The 22,048-nt window shown below is 33.4% G+C and overlaps 1 protein-coding gene across 11 annotated transcripts in view; it reads left to right on the forward strand.

The window, feature by feature from the left end:
• The window catches only part of MIPOL1 (mirror-image polydactyly 1), a 336,113-nt gene that overhangs the window by 83,451 nt on the left and 230,614 nt on the right, over positions 1-22,048 (forward strand). For all 11 annotated transcript variants that reach the window (XM_057543812.1, XM_057543817.1, XM_057543811.1 and 8 more), the window contains one exon: positions 12,967-13,096. In XM_057543812.1, coding sequence (XP_057399795.1) covers positions 12,967-13,096 — 130 coding nt within the window. The remainder of the gene's footprint in view (positions 1-12,966; positions 13,097-22,048) is intronic.

Raw genomic sequence — 22,048 nt, forward strand, 5'->3', positions numbered from 1 at the left:
TTTACACGAGTATTTATTTAAATAGTTTTTATGTTATTTTGTGATACTTAAAATATTTATATTTCTTCAAAAGCCTTATATTTCTATTTCTTAAATGCTCACTTTAGAGTCTCTGCTCTATATGTTAGTTATTTTTCTTTCTTGCATGTCATCCATTAAAGATTAGCTGTGGAAGCTTGGAGCATGGAGAGATTATGAATGACAGAACAACTCCTGTAGAATAATAATCAGATTTTGGTATTTAATGCTGTTTGACTTTTGCAGACACATTTCTTATTAACCTTTGGTACAAAGAGAAATCCACGTTCCTGATATCTCATGGAGAAGATGAATTTGAGATCCTCTTCCAATTAAACTGAAATAAGGCCAATATTGGGTTTTAGTCAGAAGAACTCCTTAGTTCTTTAAGTCTTATATTTATATAAATCAATCAATCTATCTATCTATCTATTTATCTTAGTTACATTTTACATATAATTCAGTGGTTACATAATTTGCTTAGTTAGCATACTGTACTGACTCTGCAAGCGTTTAATCTGCTTTTTCTCTTTAAACATAGATTCTTCCCTGGGCACCCATATTTAGACTGACTTGTAAATAAAAGAAAATATTGTTAAGCCCTTCTTATTACAGCTAATGTTCTTTTATTTTTGGTAGAGACGAGATGAGTTTAATGTTATTATCCAAAGCATCAGAACATAGAATCCCTGAAACGTATAACTTAAGTTTTTCTATTCAGGTTAACATGTAAATGTTAAAAGTATAGGTATGTAATCTACCGTTATAGCAAATATATTAAGACATCCCAACTAATTAACATGGAAAAATAAAAATTGTTGTGTAATAGAAAATGTTTACATTGTTCTCTTGTAAAAAAAAATTACCTGTTACCATATATCGTATCTCAAATGATGCTGACCATATAATGATTAAAAAGAACAAAAGTCAGTTAGTTCTATATATCAGAAGAACAGAAAATAGCGTAATACTTGCTTTCAAGAAATAATGCACAGTGGAATCCCATTTTTCTGTATATAAATGGGCATTAATAAAATGTTAGTCTTTAACACTTAAATGGTGTAACAGTATTAATATAATGGAGTATTACATGTATCTATCTATCAATATATATTTTTAATTTGGAAGGAAAAAGGACTTCAAGAATATAGCTAGTCATTTCAGATAAAAACAAAAAGTCCCATCTCTGTGAAATACAGCAGTTAGAAATATTGATAGGTAGAATGCTGATTATATTATTATCTTTGGCTGTAGAATCCTATGAGTATGAAAATTATAATGAGTGCCAGGTCAAATAATGCTTACAGGTAGAGTATGGCCAATTTTGTAACATGAGATCACATTATAATGATAGTATACACATTATGTAAAAACTAACAGGGAAGCAAAGGAAATGCTGTTGTAACAGTCTACATGAAGGTTTATCATAGATATATATTAGATTAAAACCCAAATTCTGTGCATCCCATTTCTTTTATTTCAGATTCACATTTAAGTAAAATGTAATAAATGCTAATAAATATATATATCTCAATGGTAATTTTTCTCATCATCCAATCCTTCGTTTCAAACTTTTTTGTTTCACTTTTCTGTTTATTTCCCTTTTAAAATCTATTCACAGTGAACTATGAATTAAAAGCTAAACAGAACAAAAATGTTTTCATGACTTCTGACATTATCAAAGATTTAAGAATTTCATAAAAATAATCAAATATTAATATTAGCTACAATTCACTGAGTACCAGTTATATCCTAGGTGCTTCTATACATTGTCTCCAATCCTTAAAATAATCTGGTAAATTAGTTAATATTTAGATCTTACATGGGAGGAAGTAAACCTGGAGAGGCTAATAAGTAACTTGCCCAAAGGCACATGGTCGGTACTAAGTGTCAAGACTATGACTTGAACCTTAGTCCATCTGATTCGAAGGCTTATAGTCTTCCCATTGCTTCAGTCTGTCTCACAGAGGAAAAGAGAGAAACCATCATACATAACAATAACCAATTCTAAAGAGGAAATGATCTTGGAAAAAGGTTAGGTAGCAGTTATATTTCACAGAATTTTCATGTTGGTATCTGTTAAAATTTAAAGTAGAAACTCTGTGCAGAAAATAAGTTAAATACCCCTTAATAGTATATTTCAAAGGTGCCTAAAATTATTGATATTGATTTTAATACTTCAGGGATGAGCTTATATCTTTTATATTAAAAATTATAGCTCTAAATCAGTGAATTTGGTAGAGTAGCAGGATACAAAATAAATGCACAGAAATCTCTTGCATTCCTATACACTAATGATGAAAAATTTGAAAGAGAAATTAAGGAAACACTCCCATTTACTACTGCAACAAAAAGAATAGAATACCTAGAAATAAATCTACCTAAGGAGACAAAAGACCTGTATGCAGAAAACTATAAGACATGATGAAAGGAATTAAAGATTATACAAACAGGTAGAGAGATATACCATGTTCTTGGATGGGAAGAATCAACATTGTGAAAATGACTCTACTACCCAAAGCAATCTGCAGATTCAGTGCAATCCCTATCAAACTACCAATGGCATTTTTCACAGAACTAGAACAAAAAATTTCACAATTTGTATGGAAACACAAAAGACCCCGAATAGCCAAAGCAATGATGAGAAAGAAAAATGGAGCTGGAGGAATCAGGCTCCCTGACTTCAGACTATACTGCAAAGCTACAGTAATCAAGACTGCATGGTACTGGCACAAAAACAGAAATATAGATCAATAGAACAGGATAGAAAGCCAGAGATAAACCCACGCACATATGGTCACCTGGGAAAACTGGACAGCTACATCTAAAAGAATGAAATTAGAACACTCCCTAACACCATACACAAAAATAAATGCAAAATGAATTAAAGACCTCAATGTAAGGCCGGACACTATAAAACTTTTAGAGGAAAACATAGGCAGAACACTCTATGACATTAATCACAGCACCTTTTTGACCCACCTTCTAGAGAAATGGAAATAAAAACAAAAATAAATGGGACCTAATGAAACTTAAAAGCTTTTGCACAGCAAAGGAAAACATAAGACGAAAAGAAAGACAACCCTCAGAATGGGAGAAAATATTTGCAAATGAAGCAACTGACAAAGGATTAATCTCCAAAATTTACAAGAAACTCATGCAGCTCAATATCAAAAAAACAAACAACCCAATCCAAAAATGGGCAGAAGACCTAAATAGACATTTCTCCAAAGAAGATATACAGATTGCCAACAAACACATGAAAGGATGCTCAACATCACTAATCATTAGAGAAATGCAAATCAAAACTACAATGAGGTATCACCTCACACCGGTCAGAATGGCCATCATCAAAAAATCTACAAACAATAAATGCTGGAGAGGTTGTGGAGAAAAGGGGACCCATGGGAATGTAATGGGAATGTAAATTGATACAGCCACTATGGAGAACAGTGTGGAGGTTCCTTAAAAAACTAAAAATAGAACTACCATACGACCCAACAATCCCACTACGGGGCATATACCCTGAGAAAACCATGATTCTAAAAGAGTCATGTACTACAGTGTTCACTGCAGCACTATTTACAATAGCTGGGACATGGAAGCAACCTAAGTGTCCATCAACAGATGAATGGATAAAGAAGATGTGGCACATATATACAATAGAATATTACTCAGCCATGAAAGGAAAGGAAATTGAGTTATTTGTAGTGAGGTGGATGGACCTAGAGTCGGTCATATGGAGTGAAGTAAGTCAGAAAGAGAAAAACAAATACTGTATGCTAACACGTATATATGGAATCTAAAAAAAAAAAAGAATGGTTCTGAAGAACCTAGGGGAAGGAGAGGAATAAAGACGGAGATGTAGAGAATGGACCTGAGGACACAGGGAGGGGGAAGGGTAAGCGGGGACGAAGTGAGAGTAGCATTGGCATATATACACTACCAAATGTAAAATAGATAGCTAGTGGGAAGCAGCTACATAGCACAGGGAGATCAGCTCGGTGCTTTGTGACCACCTAGAGGGGTGGGATAGGGAGGGTGGAAGGGAGACACAAGAGGGAGGGGTATGGGGATATATATGTGTACATATACCTGATTCACTTTGTTATACAGCAGAAAGTAACACAACATTGTAAAGCAATTATATACTCCAATAAACATGTAAAAAAATTATAGCTCTAATATCAGATATATTAAAGGTATGAATGTAAAAAGAACATTTTTAGAAAGTGTCCTTATATAGTCTTTTGAGTTATCTGTACTCAATACATATATATAATGATTGCGAGTTTTGCCAAAAAGTTACTGTTTTATATTTTTGCTACTTAAAGTCACAATTTTATATAATTTTCTAATCAAGCTTTAGCAGTTTCTATACTCTTGGTAAGTATAAATTTATAGCAGCTTTACAGAGGAAAATTTTAAAACATGTAAAGAGCTTAAAATTTTTTAATGTAATAATCATACTTATAGGAATTTTCCTTAGTAATTACCTGTGTGTATACATAAAGATTTGTGTACAAAGATGTTCATTACAGTGTTGTTTATATAGTGAAAAATTGGAAACAGTGTAAAATCTGATTTTAAGAGCATCTTAGTTCAATCAAATATGTCATGTCCAAATGATTAAATTCTATTCTATTCTATTTTATAATTTTGAATAATACTGAAGAATATGAGAACATATCCTGTTTATTTTAATTATACACAGAAAGTTACAAAACTATGCAAAACATTTCTGTCCCCACATTTTTACGAGCCTGTATTTTTAATCAGAAAAGGTTATTTACAGAATAGTCATGTAAAATGGTGAACATTCAAATCCAGTTTTAGAAATACAATATTCTGGCTTGTAAAAGAAGTTCTGACGAAATGAGTTGAATCCAGCAATGTAATGCCAAGAGTAGAACCATCAAACTATTTGGAATAGGTTGGTTAATTCTCTACTGGTGTGTGGCATTTACCATCTGTGTTTAAATTTATAATAAGCAATTTATGCCAACAAAGAGAAATTATAAATTTTAAGGAAATTAAGACATAGCATAATGTTTGTGGTTCTGGAATATATATGGGTGGTTTTGTAAAACACTAAATGTTATGTTTGCAAGGAATTCATTTCACATCATGTAAAGCAATAATAGTAAATGCTCAGACAATCTGAAATTCTTTTATATATAATAAAGTCTTTTACCGAACTATTATCTATATTTGTTGCTTAGAATTTTGGAAGCTGAATTGTAATCAGTGATTATTTTACATGTTTCAAATTCAAATCCTAATGATTTCTTCTTCCCTCTCTTTAGTTCAGCCTTTTCTGTTTACATAACTACCTTGAAGATGTTAAATGGATTCTTTTTCCTGGGAAATGTCTGTCCTCCAAATTATGTTATTTAGAGAATCATGATTCAGTGTTTAAACTAGAATGTTTTCCAATATACTGTCTCACTGCTACTGTATTTTAAAAGTAGTTTGAGAAGTGTAGAACATGGGCTTGTCAATAGACTTGGGTTCTACTAAGGAAATATGTACTCTGTCTTGATTCAATAAACTCATACTTAGTATGGTTCAGCTTCTTCATATTTACTTTTGCCTATATTAGAAAACAATTAGCTTACTAAACAAATTTGAGTATTTGTGGGTGGCGGGTGGGGGTGATCCTCTCTGAATCTTTCTCATTTGACTAAGAATTATAGGATATTTGATAACCGTGTTTAAAAATGGAGATATCCAAATATTATTGTAAACACCCAATGATTTGTTCTACCTACAATACAAGTATTTTACTGGGTTGGCTTACATAGTAGCTAATAATATTTGTTAATGTAATTTAACTGCTGTGAACCTTTACTGAACAAATATTGAAATTTATTCAAGTCAAAGAAAGAGAATCTCTAATGACTTTTGTTAAAGCTTCTATTTAATAGTTAAGGAGAAAAGTTTGTATGACATACGAGATGCAATTAACAGTAGATTTTACATTTAATAAAAAGAAAGAAGCATATGTATTTGCTTTATTCATTCCATCATAATTTGCATTAGAGCTGTGGGTGTTTAATGAGCAAATTCCAACTAAAATGCTATATTGATTTTCTAGTGAACTTTGTAATAGTCATCTACCTTGGAAAAGCTCAGTGTTTACAATTAAGTTTTCTTTACTAAAAATATTTGAGAGTTGCACATTGATTCTTTAGAAGTACTGAATTCTAGAAAAAGAATCAGGTTTTTCATAATCAACAAATTTCACATACAACCTAATAGGTGTTAAAAATTATCATTTTATAATACCTTACTTTTGGAAAACTTTTCTTAGCATTTATAAAATATATAATGAGATTTTTTTGTGTGTGTGTTTTATGGCATTTTAAAATTTAACCTTAGAATACTTCTTTAGATACACACATTGTTTATATATTTAAAGTTGATACAGCATTATAGAGGGAAAAATGTTTTCTCTTCATCACACAGGACCCAATATACCCTTGATGTAAAGCATTTGTCTTTAAGCATAGAGTTAACAAGACTTATTAAAGCCCTTGATATTAACAGCTTTACCTTTTCAATCAAGTGTTATTGTATATAAAGTAGAACACAGCTTACATTAAATGTCACTTTATAAAGATCTCATCACACTATACAGAAGTGATAGGAGGCCTGTCGGCATTTAAAGTTTAGTAAATAGTGTTTTAGCCTTTCAATATGCCAGAATATTACAGGGCAATGTAACATACGTGTTAATCTGTACCTAGGTGACTGTTTAGCATCATTTTGTGCATCCTATCTGACCCACAAATTAGAAGTATTTTATAATGTAAAAATATCTTAGAATATCATATTTTGTACAGACCTGTGTCATTATACTGTAGTGTTCTGAATGTGTTCTGAATAATATCTCCTTCAGTTCCCATTTGTAGTTTTTGCATGCCAATGAAAAAGGTAAAAATGAAAAAAGCAAGAAATGCTGAAATGGCTATAGATATAAATGGTCCAAATTAATCAAAATCACATTTTTAATATGTCTGGAAATGAAGCCAAATTGTGAGTCTGTGGATTGAGGGTGATGATGGTATTGGTGGCATGGAATTGACGTTTGTTGAGACTCTACTTTATTTGACTAAGAGCTTTTATATATCATCTCATTTAATTTCCCCTAATAACCGTAACTGATGGTATTCTGTGCATTTTATACACCTGAATGGTGACTAACATAATTTAAGAACAGTATAAAAAAAACAAGTTGCCTAACTTTACTGTGACAACACCTTGGATCTGAATTAAAGCCCGTATTCTGCATAATACATCATGTTGTTTTCTCTAAGCTGTTATGAATATCCTTCGTAGGAGATTGTATACAACTAGAAGGGGAAAATAAAATTCATTACTGTGTACTACATTATGGGCCGAAATTTCTTTCAAAACAGCATGATGAATTGATACATAGAAGCAGAATAATGTGGCACAGACAACCACATAGGAGTAGTGATACAGCCTCAAAAAATACATGAAAATTGTACTGGAAACTACTGGATCTTCCAAAAGCTGTGCTCATAGCAAGAATTCCTTAACTTTATCTAAACTGTTGATTAAAAGCATTTGGTTTTTATACATGAGGATATCCAGTTGTTCTAGCACAATTTGTTATATAGTTTGTTTAACCATTCATCTGTTACTAAAAATTTGGGGTGTTTTCTGGGTTTTGGCTATTATAAATAAAGATGCTATGAATATTTGTATTGAAGTCTTTGTATTTAGACATATGCTTTAATTTCTATGCTTTAATTTCTCTTGGATAAATACTTATGAGTGGAAAAGCTGAATCTTGTGGTGGGTGTATGTTTACTTTTTTAAGAAACTGACATAATGTGATTATACTATCTTATATTCCACCAGCAGTGTATGAAAGTTCCAGGTTGTTTTACATCCTTGCCAACATCTTTAATCAGCTTTTCATATAAGTCATTGTAATAGGTTTGTATATAGTTAACCCTTGAACAAAACCGATTTAAACTCCACAAGTCCACTTATATGCACATTTTTTTTTCAATAAATACATACTACTGTACTACATGATCCACGGTTCTGCATCTGTGGATACAGAGGACCGACTGTAAAGTTATACACGGATTTTTGACTGCAGGAGGTGGGGGGTGGGGTCCACCTCTAACCCCGGTGTTGTTCAAGGGTCAGCTGTGTGTGGTGGCTATCTCATAGTTTTAATTTGCATTTCTGTAATGAGTAAAGCTGTTGAACACCTTTTCTTGTGCTTATTACCATCAATATATCTACTTTGAAAAAAGTGTTCAAGTTTTTTGCCCAATTTTTAATTGGGTTTTTTGTTTCCTTGTTATTGAGCTTTGAGAGTTTTTAAAATTATGTTCTAGATACAAGTCTTTTTGTCAGATATATGCTTTGCAATTATTTTCTTCCAGTCTGTGGCTTGTCTTTTCATTTTCTTAGCATCTTTTGAAGAGTGGAAATTTTTAATTGAATTAAATTGAAGTCCTACTTACCAATTTTTAAAAATTGGTTTATGCTTTGCTATTATTGTAGTTAGGAAACTTTGCCTACCTAAAGTCAAAGAGGTTTTCCTCCAGAACTTTCATAATTTTAGGTTTTGCATTTGGGACTGTGATTTATTTTGTGGAATGCAAGGTTGGTTTACCATTTAAAAATCTATCAATATTACCAAAATAACACACCAAGGAAAGAAAAACAATCTGATCATCTTAAGGCCACACTCTGCTTTTATGTTTCAGCTGTTATATTGTAAATAAGTGTCCTTTTTGTAGCTTATTTAGTGCTACATTTATTGCATTTTTGTACCTTCTATTGGTGATTTCACTGTTTAAAACAGCTCCATGCTGAAATGCAATCTAATGTTCCTGAAACACGGAAGGCTGTGTTGTGTGTTATGGATAAACTTTGTTCAAGCATGAGTTATTGTACTGTTGGCTATGAGTTCAGTGCTAATAAATCAACAATATATATTAACTAAGGTGTTTTTAAAAAGAAACATACATGGAACAAGGTTATGTATTAGTTGACAAAATGTTGATCAGTTTTAGCTGATTAAATTTTCTCTTTATGGGTCCTAATTTTGCTGCTTGATTGCATGCCTCGTAATTGGATACCAGACATGATGAACTTTACCATTATTGGGAGCTGGTATTTTTGTATTCTTATAAAATATTTTTGAGCTTTGTTCTGAGACATAGTTATGTTTCTTGGGAACAGGTCACTACTTCTGGCTCATGCTTTAAAGATAGGTAGGTTATTACCAGAGCAGTGTTTAGCCTAGGGTTAATTAATCCCCACTACTGAAGCAAGACCCTTCTGTGTATTCTATGTAGTAGTTCATGAATCAGGAGTTTTTCCAATCTGGCTAGTGGGAACACGTACTATTTTTGGTTTTGCGGAGCTCAGGGCACTGATGCCTCTAAAGCTTTCAGGTGGCTCTTTCCCTTGCATGGGTAGTTTACTCACATGTGTGTGCTCAGTCCTCAGCTGATTTCTTGAGGAATACCCTCTGCATGTCTCCAAAGCTTTCTCTCTTTGCAGCTGTTTTTTTCCTCTGATAGTCTGTCTTGTGAATTCTAGCTGCTTTGGTTTCCCTAGACTCTTCTCTCTTCAAATTGTGGAGTCTGCTGGCCTCCTCCTGGATTCTTCCTTTCCTGTGCCATGTCCAGAAAACTCTTTCAATGTATTAAGCTGGGCCACTCGTAGGGCTCAACTCTTTTGTTTTCCTCTCTCAGGTCACTGTCTTTGTTTCCTTATCATCTTGAAAGCTGTCATCCCATGCACGTTTTGCCATTTAAAAAAAATTGTTTTAAGTGGGAATACAAATTTGGATCCTGTTACCCTGTCTTGACCAGAAGGACAAAGCTGTGTTGCTTAAAATTTAATCCTAACACATACTCTCAAAGATTTTATCATATATGCTAACTTTTTTCCTATTATTCACTTAATGTTTTTCTTTTAAAATCTCATCTTTTTAACTAGATAAATATATATTTTAATGGAATTTTTTTTAGTTTTAACGTCTGTACCCAAAAAGTGCACAAATAACTGTGCAGTTTTATGAATCTCAGAAAGCAAACACACGTATAACCAGCACCCAGATGTAAAAAAACCAAATATTTCCAATAGAATATCACCAGATATCACGAAAAGTTCCTCATCCTCCCTTCTAGTACTACCTTCAAAAGTTAGTAACCATTATCCTAAGTTTAATAGCCAGGCCATTCTTTTTTGTTTCTGAACTTTAAATAAATGTAATAATGGAAAATTACCCTTTTTTGGCATCTACCTCAACAATATGGGTAATTTAAAGAAATCTGAATTTTAACTGGACATTAAATTAAATGCCACTCAGAGAAATTATAGGTCTGATGTGCTAGTTATGGTTTTCTAATATACATTAAAGTGACATAACTATTAAAAAATGTGTTTCACATCCTATATTTTGTGAAATACTGTCCTAAAGGGAATATGGCGGTAGATGATGCTGGAAGGTAGGCTAGAGCTAGACTCCAGTTTTCCTTGAATGCTGGGCTAAGACTTTTTTTTTTTTTTTGCCTTGGAATCTATGTGGCAGCAGTAAGGAGAAGAGTAGCCTGTTTACCCCAGAGTTTCATGGAGATTACCTTTTGGTAGGTTGAGGGATGCCTTAGTGAAGTCACCTGTCCTATTTTTCTCTCCTCTGAAATTTGGTACATACTTAACTTTTGGTTATGAATTGAATCTATTTTCTTTCTCTTTTGTGCTGCCCTTGTCTTACTTCAGGGTTTCATTGTTTCTTATGTGGACTTTTATAATAATTTAATATTGGGTTAAGGGGCATGTACAGTCCAACCTGCAACTTTTGGAAGTTGATGCAGGTGACCCCTGCATCTTCCACACACTGAATGCTCATCTCTGGGAGTTTCCTTCTGAAACACAGATCTGTTCAAATTGTTCCTATTCTAGAAGTTGATATTTATTTCTAGGTAGCTTAAAGTTTCAGGGAAAGGGTTATTCTTGTGGGTTATTGATGTGAACTCTTGCTTGAACTACTCCTATAGTCTCCCTACTGGAATTTGCTTCCATGTTTGCCCCACCTATGAACTACTTCTCACCTGGAAGCCAGAATTCCTTTTTAAATGTAAATGTGATGCTGTCATTTCCTTGCTCAGAAACCGCCATTGGCTACCATCATATTTAGATGAGATCTTAATTCCTTGCTGTGACTTATAGTGTGATCTCCCAAAACTCTCACCCTCTCTAACTGTGCTCCAGCCGTATTGCTGTTATATCTCTAATGCTTCTAGGGCCTTTGTCCCGGTTTTTCTTCAGCTTAGTCTACTTTCAAATATGAATATGGTTACTCTTCCTTTATTTGAATGTGCTGAAATGTCACTTATTTAAAAAGGTCTTTTCTTACCACCCTTTCTAAAATAGTCTGCCCCATTCCCCATCTACCAAATCACTCTCTTTTCTCTGATACAGCTGTATTTTCCTTCAAACTATCTACATACCTACCTACCTACCTACCTAATTTTTGGCCTGTTTTTCTCTCTACTGTCTGTTTCCCTGTAGTAGAATGTATACTCTAGGATGACAAGGACTTCTTAGACTGCTATATTCATATTCCTTAAGACTGGATTGATGACTGCCACAGGAGCTTGATAAATATTTGATGAATTAATTAATTTATTCATCTTCCCTCAGGCTTAGCTTCTTAGAAGTAGTTTTGACTTTTGCTTTGCCATTGCATGTTCCATTTTATACGTATTATGGAAGAGATACAGTTACTTTTTTCTCAGGTTTTTTTTTCTTTTCCACTACTTATAATTTAAGTAATATAAAAGTAACTATCTTGATTAACAGTGTATTAATCTATGACAAATCTTAGCAGAAACCCAGTGTTTTATGACCTAAAAGAACATTTCAAATGTCTTTCCTAAGTTTATTTTGTGGTTTGACAGTATAAATAAATTTGGTTCAGTGATCCAAGTATTTGAGCCCCTTTCTGTCTAAAATTGCAGTGATATTTTAAAAGTTATGTAAGATTCCAAGTAGAAATTAAGTTTGAGAAATGACAATTTCAGATAACATAAAAGCTCCCTATATAGTGCTGCAGAAGTTTACATGATGTCATTTGTATTATAATCGATATAAATGGTGCCCCCGGAGATGTTCAGTGCTAAACCAACACAACTCTGCCCCCATTTACTCTCCCCTTCCTCTCCTTCCATCATCTTACTGAGGTAACTACTGTCCTGAATTTGGTGTTTATCATTTCCATGTTTATTTTAATATTTTTTACTAATTGTGTCTATCCACGAATAATAGATTTGCTTTATTTTGCAACTTGCTATTTTTGTCAGATTTTCATTTTTGAGATTTGTCTATTTGTCCATAGTTAATGCATTTAAATGCTGCATAGTATTCCATTTTTAATGTATAGTAATTTATTTATTCCTGCTCCAGTTATTGGACAATTGGGTTATTTGTAAGTTTTTGCTATTATTTAATGCTGAAATAAACATTTTTATACATTGTTCCTAAGCATTTTTATACATGTTTCCTTGTGCACATGTGCCAGAATTTCTCTAGGCTTCATACCAAAGAGGAGATTTGCCAGGTTATGGACTAGGCACAACTTCAGCATTGCCAAATTACTCATCAGATGGTTGTCAAAACATATACACCTATCTGCAGTATATTTGAGTGTTTCCTTTATTTCACAAGCTCAATATTTTTTACTATTTGACCTTTTAATTTTTGCTTTTATGGGTATGAAATAGTATCTCAATTTTGCAGTAGCTTAAAAAGATAATGTTTTCTCAAGTAAACTAATTGATGCTAACTCAGTTGAATAAAATAATTTTTTTTGCTTTTTATTTGTGCTAAAAGTATGCACTTTTCCTTTATTTTCGCTAATTAATTATGAATTATATATTTTGATAGCTCTGGTTGAAGACGTGTATTTTGCACAGAGAGAACGTGATGAAGCTATTATGTCTCGACTGCAGTTAGCCAATGAGGAGAGAGATGAAGCAATTGCACGAGCCAAGCATATGGAAATGTCTCTAAAACTGTATGTACACATTTAAAACTACATATGACATTAGGAACATTTATAAAGTACATGAATTATGTGGTGGTTACATGTTTAAAAATGTTACTGATGCTTATATGTTACAGTGGTAAATTTCATATCCCCACAGTCTTTTTCTAAAACTTTTGGCATGCTAGTAGTTTTCAGTCACTAAAAAAAAAAAAGAAAGAAAAAAGAAAAGAAAGAAAGAAATGCACAACACTCTTAGTACAGTTACTTTCTTTATTTCTTCATAGTTCTGTTGTTGATATCCTTACTCTACCTTCCTATGTGACTCCTCTTTTCTTCCCTCTCCTTATTATCACCTCCTTGATTTATTTCAGCTCTCTGGGTTCTTTTACTGCTCTCTGCTTACTATGCTCATTCCTAGTCTCCACTACTTTTTACATCTTTTAGCTGTGGGTCCTAAACTGAGACCTGATGCCTCAAATAAGGTAGAGCCTGAGAATCTACATTTTTAGCAAGCGAACCAGGTGATTCTGGTTCTGGTATATATTAACATATATTAATTCCCTAAAGAACTGTCTAAATTTAAGAGACGGAAAAACATTAAGGTGTTGGAATCTCATCAATATTTTTTGTGCAGTGTTTTAGTTAAGCAATATTATTTCTCAGCTATGAAATAAATAACAGTTTTAAACTCCTTTTTTTCTTTTTCTTTATGAATTCTACTTCTAAAAAATTTGTAAAAGCTGTATTGGATTCTATAGCCAAAGTGCCCCCCTTGTTTAACCTTTATTTTATATTTAGAAGAGTTGAGTAATCATTACTCGAACTTTTATCATACATGGCATTTTTACACCTGAGTTCTTTATTGTGGGGAGTTCCTGGGTAACCAAATTGCATTTTCAAATAGTTTTTTAAGGAAGGGTTTATAAATACTTTATTCTCTACTTTAACATACTCCAGACTGGCTGTTTGTTATCCTTATATTCAAATTGGTTATGAATAAAATTCTTGGCTCAAGTATTTTTTCATTCTAAACACTGTAAAAATGTTACTGACTTTTCTGACATTGAGTTTGGCTGAAAAGAAGTCTGAGGTCAATCATATTGCTTTTTTCCTCACTTATAGGTAGTTTAATTTTTTCTGCCTGGGTACTTGAATGATTCTTTCTTTATTCTTTTTTTTTTCTTTCTTTCTTTATTCTTGAAGTAGAACAACTTAATCAGGATGTTCGTGTTGATCTGTAATATTTTTAGAATCACAGCATGCCTCTCTAAAGACTATTTGATTCTTCCTTTATTTCAGGGAAATTTTACATTTGTTTTTTCGGTTTTCCATTTTAGAGACTTCAGTTGTTTTTATAGGGAACTTTTATCTTTATCTATTATCTCTTCAATAATTATTTTAATTGCTGTCTTTGTCTCTGCATTCACTGTGATACTTTTAAGCCTTTCCTTTAGTTAGTAATTCCAACTGTTACTGTCCCATTCCCTGTTCTTTCTAGTTCATTTATTAAATATTTTGTTTGTTTATTTATTCTCAATGTTCCCTTAAGTTTTCTTTTCTTTCTTTTTTTAATTATATAAGTTTCAGGTCTATCCTTAAGTTTTCAATTTTCCTGTTCATCTACTCTTTTGTTTTGGCATCTTCTCTTTGAACTTCTTTTATTGAATTCATATTCTTCTTATGTTTTTCTAGAATGCCAACCACGATAGGACAATTTTTTTCTTTCTCTTGGTTTATGTTTTATATTATGATCTTTATCTCATTTGCATGATATTTTGTCATGTGTTTGTGGTGAATTCATAGTTGACATGTCATTTCTCTTCATCTTGCTCATGCTTAAATTGTCAAGAACTTTTCTTTGTTCTGATACAGTGCAAGTGAATTTTCCTTGATAAACATTTCATATTATTCGAAACCTATTTGCCTTCTCCTCTGATTCTTGGCTAGGTAGTGCTTCTGGGCCACTTTTCTTCATTGCTGTAAGACAGTGGGGTAGGAGTAGTGGTTGGGAAGACCTCCTTGGGGCTAGATACCGATTTTGTTTGAAGTTCTGTCCTCTGCTTGTAGGACTTTGTTTGGTGTCTTGCACTGCTCTGACGGCTCACTGTGTCTCGTCTTGTGGATATCCTGATTCCATGGAGTATTTCTTTTGGGCTTTTATTTGTTCCACCAGTGTAGTAAAAAAAAACGGCCAGCCCTGATGATTCTTGCTTCCTCTGTAAAGATTCTTCAGTAATGCAGGAAGATTTTCTTTACTTTTCTCTGGTCTGTCTACTCAACTCATTGGTCTCTCAGGTTATTTCCAAGCTGTGTGGTATTAGTGAAAAATTTCCAGGATTTGGTGAGGTCACTGTCTTTTCTCAATACCTATTTTCATGTGTAAAAAGAGAAGTTAGTTGAACCTGTTCAAAATCATTTTTCCACTCTTCACCTTATCCCTACTTTTAAAAATTACTACATGATGTCCTGCTTCCTTTGCTGTTTGATTAATTTTTATCTTCCATTCAAGTGGTGTGTGATGGGATACATAGATTTCTGTTTTCAGATTTCACTCCACCATCTTTACTTGGCCTTTTTTTTCAATAAACTTTTTATTTTAGAATACTTTCAGATTTACAGAAAAGTTGTGAAGACAGTACAGAGTTCCTATAACCCTCACCCAGTTTCCCTTATTGCTAACATCTTACATTACTATGGTACATATGTCACCATATGGAGAAATCAACATTGTTATACAACTGTTTACTAAAGGCCACACTTTATTCAGATTTCACTACTTTTCCCTGATGTCCTTTTTATTTTCCAAGATCCTATCCAGGATTCCATAGACATTTAGTTACTATGTCTCCGTTGCCTACTCTGCTCTGTGACATTTTCTCAGACTTTCCTTGTTTTTGATGAGAGTTCTGGAATATTGGTCAGGTATTTTATAGAATGTTTCTCAATTTCAGTTTTTCTGAAGTTTTTCTCATGATTAGACTGAGGTATTGGTTTTATGGGACAGAGAGTACAGGGGTGAAATGCCATTTTCATCACATCATTTCAAGGTTGTCCTCTATCAATATGACTTACAGCCAGTGATGTTAATCTTGGTCACCTGGAAAAGGTAGTACTTGCCATGTTTCTCTTCTGTAAAGTTACCGACATTCCTCTTTCATACTCTACTCTTTGAAGCAAATCACTAAAGTGCAGCCCATACTCAGTGATGGGGCTGGGGAGTATGGGATAGGAGGTTAATTGAGTTCTAGTTTCCTCAGCAGAGAATATCTATATAAATTATTTGTAATTCTTTAGTACAGGACATTTGTATCCCTCATTTTTTTATTTAGTTATATCTGTATGGACTCATTGATATTCATTTAATACTTTGAATTATAATCTAATACTATGTTATTTTGTTGCTTGGAGTATTCCAGCTATTTTTTTTTTGAAAACATCTTTGTTGGAGTATAATTGCTTTACAATGGTGTGTTAGTTTCTCCTTTACAACAAAGCGAATCAGCTGTATATATACATATATCCCCATATCTCCTCCCTCTTGCGTCTCTCTCCCACCCTCCCTATCCCACCCCTCTAGGTCGTCACAAAGCACTGAGCTGATCTCCCTGTGCTTTGTGGCTGCTTCCCACTAGCTATCTATTTTACATTTGGTAGTGTATATATGTCCATGCCACTCTCTCATTTCGTCCCAGCTTACCCTTCCCCCTCCCCGTGTCCTCTAGTCCATTCTCTACATCTGCATCTTTATTCCTGTTCTGCCCCTAGGTTCTTCAGAACCATTTTTTTTTTTTTAAGATTCCATATATGTGTTAGCATACGGTATTTGTTTTTCTCTTTCTGACTTACCTCACTCTGTATGACAGTCTCTAGGTCCATCCAATCACCACAAATAACTCAATTTCATTTCTTTTTATGGCTGAGTAATAGTCCATTGTATATATGTGCCACATCTTCTTTATCCATTCATCTGTTGATGGACACTTAGGTTGCTTCCATGTCCTGGCTATTGTAAATAGAGCTGCACTGAACATTTTGGTACATGACTCTTTTTGAATTATGGTTTTCTCAGGGTATATGCCCAGTAGTGGGATTGCTGGGTCGTATGGTAGTTCTATTTTTAGTTTTTTAAGGAACCTCCATACTGTTCTCCATAGTGGCTGTATCAATTTACATTCCCTCCAACAGTGCAAGAGTGTTCCCTTTTCTCCACACCCTCTCCAGCATTTATTGTTTGTAGATTTTTGGATGATGGCCATCCTGACTGGTGTGAGATGATATCTCATTGTAGTTTTGATTTGCATTTCTCTAATGATTAATGATGTTGAGCATTCTTTCATGTATTTGTTGCCAATCTGTATATCTTCTTTGGAGAAATGTCAAGTTAGGTCTTTTTCCCATTTTTGGATTGGGTGGTTTGTTTTTTTGATATTGAGCTGCATGAGTTGCTTGTATGTTTTGGAGATTACTCCTTTGTCAGTTGCTTCATTTGCAAATATTTTCTCCCATTCTGAGGGTTGTCTTTTCATCTTGTTTATGGTTTCCGTTGCTGTGCAAAAGCTTTTAAGTTTCATTAGGTCCCATTTGTTTATTTTTGTTTTTATTTCCATTTCTCTAGGAGGTGGATCAAAAAGGATCTTGCTGTGATTTATGTCATAGAGTGTTCTGCCTATGTTTTCCTCTAAGAGTTTGATGGTGTCTGGCCTTACATTTAGGTCTTTAATCCATGTAAATTGATACAGCCACTATGGAGAACAGTATGGAGTTTCATTTTGAGTTTATTTTTGTGTATGGTGTTAGGGAGTGTTCTAATTTCATTCTTTTACATGTAGCTGTCCAGTTTTCCCAGCACCACTTATTGAAGAGGCTGTCTTTTCTCCACTGTATATTCTTGCCTCCTTTATCAAAGATAAGGTGACCATATGTGCGTGGGTTTATCTCTGGCTTTCTATCCTGTTCCATTGATCTATATTTCTGTTTTTGTGCCAGTACCATACTGTCTTGATTACTGTAGCTTTGTAGTATAGTCTGAAGTCAGGGAGCCTGATTCCTCCAGCTCCATTTTTCATTCTCAAGATTGCTTTGGCTATTCGGGGTCTTTTATGTTTCCATACAAATTCTGAAGTTTTTTGTTCTAGTTCTGTGAAAAATGCCATTGATAGTTTGATAGGGATTGCATTGAATCTGTAGGTTGCTTTGGGTAGTATAGTCATTTTTACCTTGTTGATTCTTCCAATCCAAGAACATGGTATATCTCTCCATCTGTTCGTATCATCTTTAATTCCTTTCATCAGTGTCTTATAGTTTTCTGCATACAGGTCTTTTGTCTCCTTAGGTGGGTTTATTCCTAGGTATTTTATTCTTTTTGTTGCAGTGATAAATGGGAGTGTTTCCTTAATTTCTCTTGCAGGTTTTTCATCATTAGTGTATAGCAATGCAAGAGATTTCTGTGCATTAATTTTGTATCCTGCTACTTTACCAAATTCATTGATTAGCTCTAGTAGTTTTCTGGTAGCATCTTTAGGATTCTCTATGTATAGTATAATCTCATCTGCAAACAGTGACAGCTTTACTTCTTCCTTTCTGATTTGGATTCCATTTATTTCTTTTTCTTCTCTGATTGCTGTGACTAAAACTTCCAAAACTATGTTGAATAATAGTCATGAGAGTGGACAACCTTGTCTTGTTCCTGATCTTAGAGGAAATGTTTCAGTTTTTCGCCGTTGAGAACGATGTTGGCTGTGGGTTTGTCATACATGGACTTTATTATGTTGAGGTAAGTTCCCTCTATGCCTACTTTCTGGAAGGTTTTTATCATAAATGGGTGTTGAATTTTGTCGAAAGCTTTCTCTGCATCTATTGAGATGATCATATGGTTTTTCTCCTTCAGTTTGTTAATATGGTGTATCACATTGATTGATTTGCATATATTGAAGAATCCTTGCATTTATGGGATAAACCCCACTTGATCATGGTGTATGATCCTTTTAATGTGCTGTTGGATTCTGTTTGCTAGTATTTTATTGAATATTTTTGCATCTGTGTTTATCAGTGATATTGGCCTATAGTTTTCTTTCTTTGTGACACCTTTGTCTGGTTTTGGTGTCAGGGTGATGGTGGCCTCATAGAATGTGTTTGGGAGTGTTCCTTCCTCTGCTATATTTTGGAAGAGTTTGAGAAGGCAAGGTGTTAACTGTTCTCTAAATGTTTGATAGAATTTGCTTGTGAAGCCATCTGGTCCTGAGCTTTTGTTTGTTGGAAGATTTTAATCACAGTCTCAATCTCAGCGCTTGTGATTGGTTTATTTATATTTTCTCTTTCTTCCTGGTTCAGTCTTGGAAGGTTGTGCTTTTCTAAGAATTTGTCCATTTCTTCCAGGTTGTCCATTTTATTGGCATACAGTTACTTGTAGTAATCTCTCATGATCGTTTGTATTTCTGCAGTGTCAGTTGTTACTTCTCCTTTTTCATTTCTAAATCTGATTGGAGTCTTCTCCCTTTTTTTCTTGATGAGTCTGGCTAATGGTTTATCAGTTTTGTTTATCTTCTCAAAGTACCAGCTTTAAGTTTTATTGATCTTTGCTGTTGTTTAGTATTCCACCTTTGACCATTGGAAACTCTTTCAGGTGGCTCCTACATCCCTTTGACATGTTCCCATCCTTCTGATTTTTTTAACACTTTCTTACTTACTGGCACTGCAACCTGCTCCAGGGTCATGTTTTATAGGGATATGCCCACCCCACCAGCAATGAATCAGAGTTCTTGTTGCTTACCATCCTTGCCAGCATTTGGAATTGTCATTCTTTTTTTGCTTTTTTTCTTATTTTGAACATTAGCCATTCTCTAATGACAGATGATATTGAGCTCCTTTTTATATGTTTATTTACCATCTGTATATCTTCTTCGGTAAAACGTCTGTTCAGATATTTGACGAGTTTTTTAAGTTGGGTTGTTTGTTTCCTTTTTGTTAATTTTAAGTGTTCGTTATACATTCTGGATGTAAGTCCTTTTTCAGGTATGTGGTTTTCAAATATTTTCTTCCTGTCCATGTTTTGTATTTTTCTTCTCTTAACAGTGTGCTTAGCAGGATATAAGTTTTAAATTTTGATAAAATCCAGTTTATTGATTGTTTTTTCTTTCATGTTTTGTACTTTTGGTATTGAATCTAAAACTCATTGTCATTTGTAAGGTCGCACCAATTTTTCTCCTATGTTTTCTTGTATAAGTTATAAATTTCGTGTTTTACATTTAGGTCTACAATCTATTTTGAGTTGATTTTTGTGTAAAGTGATACATGGTACCTGTAAATGGTCTTTTTTTTTTTTTGCATGTGGACATTTATTTATTCCAGTACCATTTGTTGAAAAGGTATCATTTCTCCACTAGTTTCCTTTGCACCTTTGCCAAAAGTCATTTGACTATTCATGTGTGTTAATTTCAGGACTTTATTGTCTGTCCATTGATCTGTGTGTCTATCCCTTTGTCAGTACCACACATTCTTGATTACTAAATCTTTATGTTACGTCTTGAAATCGGATAATGTCATCCCTCTAAACTTTGCTCTTTTATTGTAGAATTATTTTGACTATTCTAATTATTTTGACTATTCTATTTGCCTTTCCATATACCTTTCAGAATCAGTTTGTTTTATCTACAAAAACAGTTGCTGGGACCAAATGTTTTTAAACATACTCTTCAAAATAGATACCTTTTTTTTCTTTTTTTCAGTAATGCAGCTGTTAATAACTTTAGAACTTTTCTTTAGGGATTTGCAAGTACTATTACCTTCAATTTGTCAACTGCTGCACAGTACTATACTTAACATGTAATTTATGACCATAATTCTTTTATGTAGATTGATCACCAATTTTATTCATAAAATTTGCTTCTAAATAGTTTTTACTGTTTTTAGAAATAAAATTCACCCCCAAAAGATAACAAATCAGTTTTTTATACAATGTCACAACTCATTGAGTGATATTCAGGCTTTATAGGTGAAAAAACTTAGAGTGGTTGACTCCCTGCCCAAAGAGTCATAGTCAGTCACTTACACATTGTAGGACTTACCTACCTCAGAGCTATACAGGCATCTCAACCTTAGCATATCCAAAATGGAATTATTAATTTTATTTTTAAAACCTGATCCTCCTTAATTCCCTGTACCTATCAGCAGCACAACCACCTGCCCATGTATCCAAACAAAAACTTCTTCCTCAGAACTCCTATTAAATTGTTCTCTTAGTTGTGTTCATTCTATCTCTTTAAGTGATGGATCTAAATTGAGCCTATCCTTCTTCCCTAAACTTTTAAAACTTCCATTGTCTATTTACTTTAATCTGTACATATGTTTTGTTATAGTTTTTATTACAGTACATGAAAATTAGTGTTCCTTGAGGCAGAGCCTTTTTCATTTTGTTCTTGGTAGCATTCCTATTGAGGGAGGAATGGGGAATGGAGAAAAGGAAAACAGTCCCATCCCAAGACTTATCTTTTAGTTAATTAGTCCATTCAATAAATATTTATTGAATATTTATTATGTGTCAAGTACAGTGCTAGTTGCTGGGAACACAGCATTATGGTCTCAATTTAGTTAAGAAGATCAGCATTAAGTAAATATGAATAATTACATAAATACTTAAAATAGTATCAAGTGATATGAAGAATTATTGGTTCCTAAGAAAAGTTTATAGACAGCTGTATTACAGTCTAGGGGTTCAGGTGAGGGGATCAGGAAAAATCATGCATAAGAAACAAGAACAACAACAACAACAAATAGCATGTCAGTACAGTTTTAAATGGCACTGTGGAGGTTCTTTTCTACTCAGTTGAAGTCTATAGGCTCTGAACTTCAATAGTGCATTTTAGACTAAATCTTTGTTAAAATAGAACCAATTTATAACTGAGCTTTGCTTGACTGAAAGGCATATTTAGAGGCATTGAGCATAAGATGAAATTGTATAAGTTATTTCACATCTTTTTGTTT

Source organism: Balaenoptera acutorostrata, chromosome 3 (genome assembly GCF_949987535.1).
Source record: "Balaenoptera acutorostrata chromosome 3, mBalAcu1.1, whole genome shotgun sequence".
In the NCBI taxonomy this organism is placed as follows: domain Eukaryota; kingdom Metazoa; phylum Chordata; class Mammalia; order Artiodactyla; family Balaenopteridae; genus Balaenoptera; species Balaenoptera acutorostrata.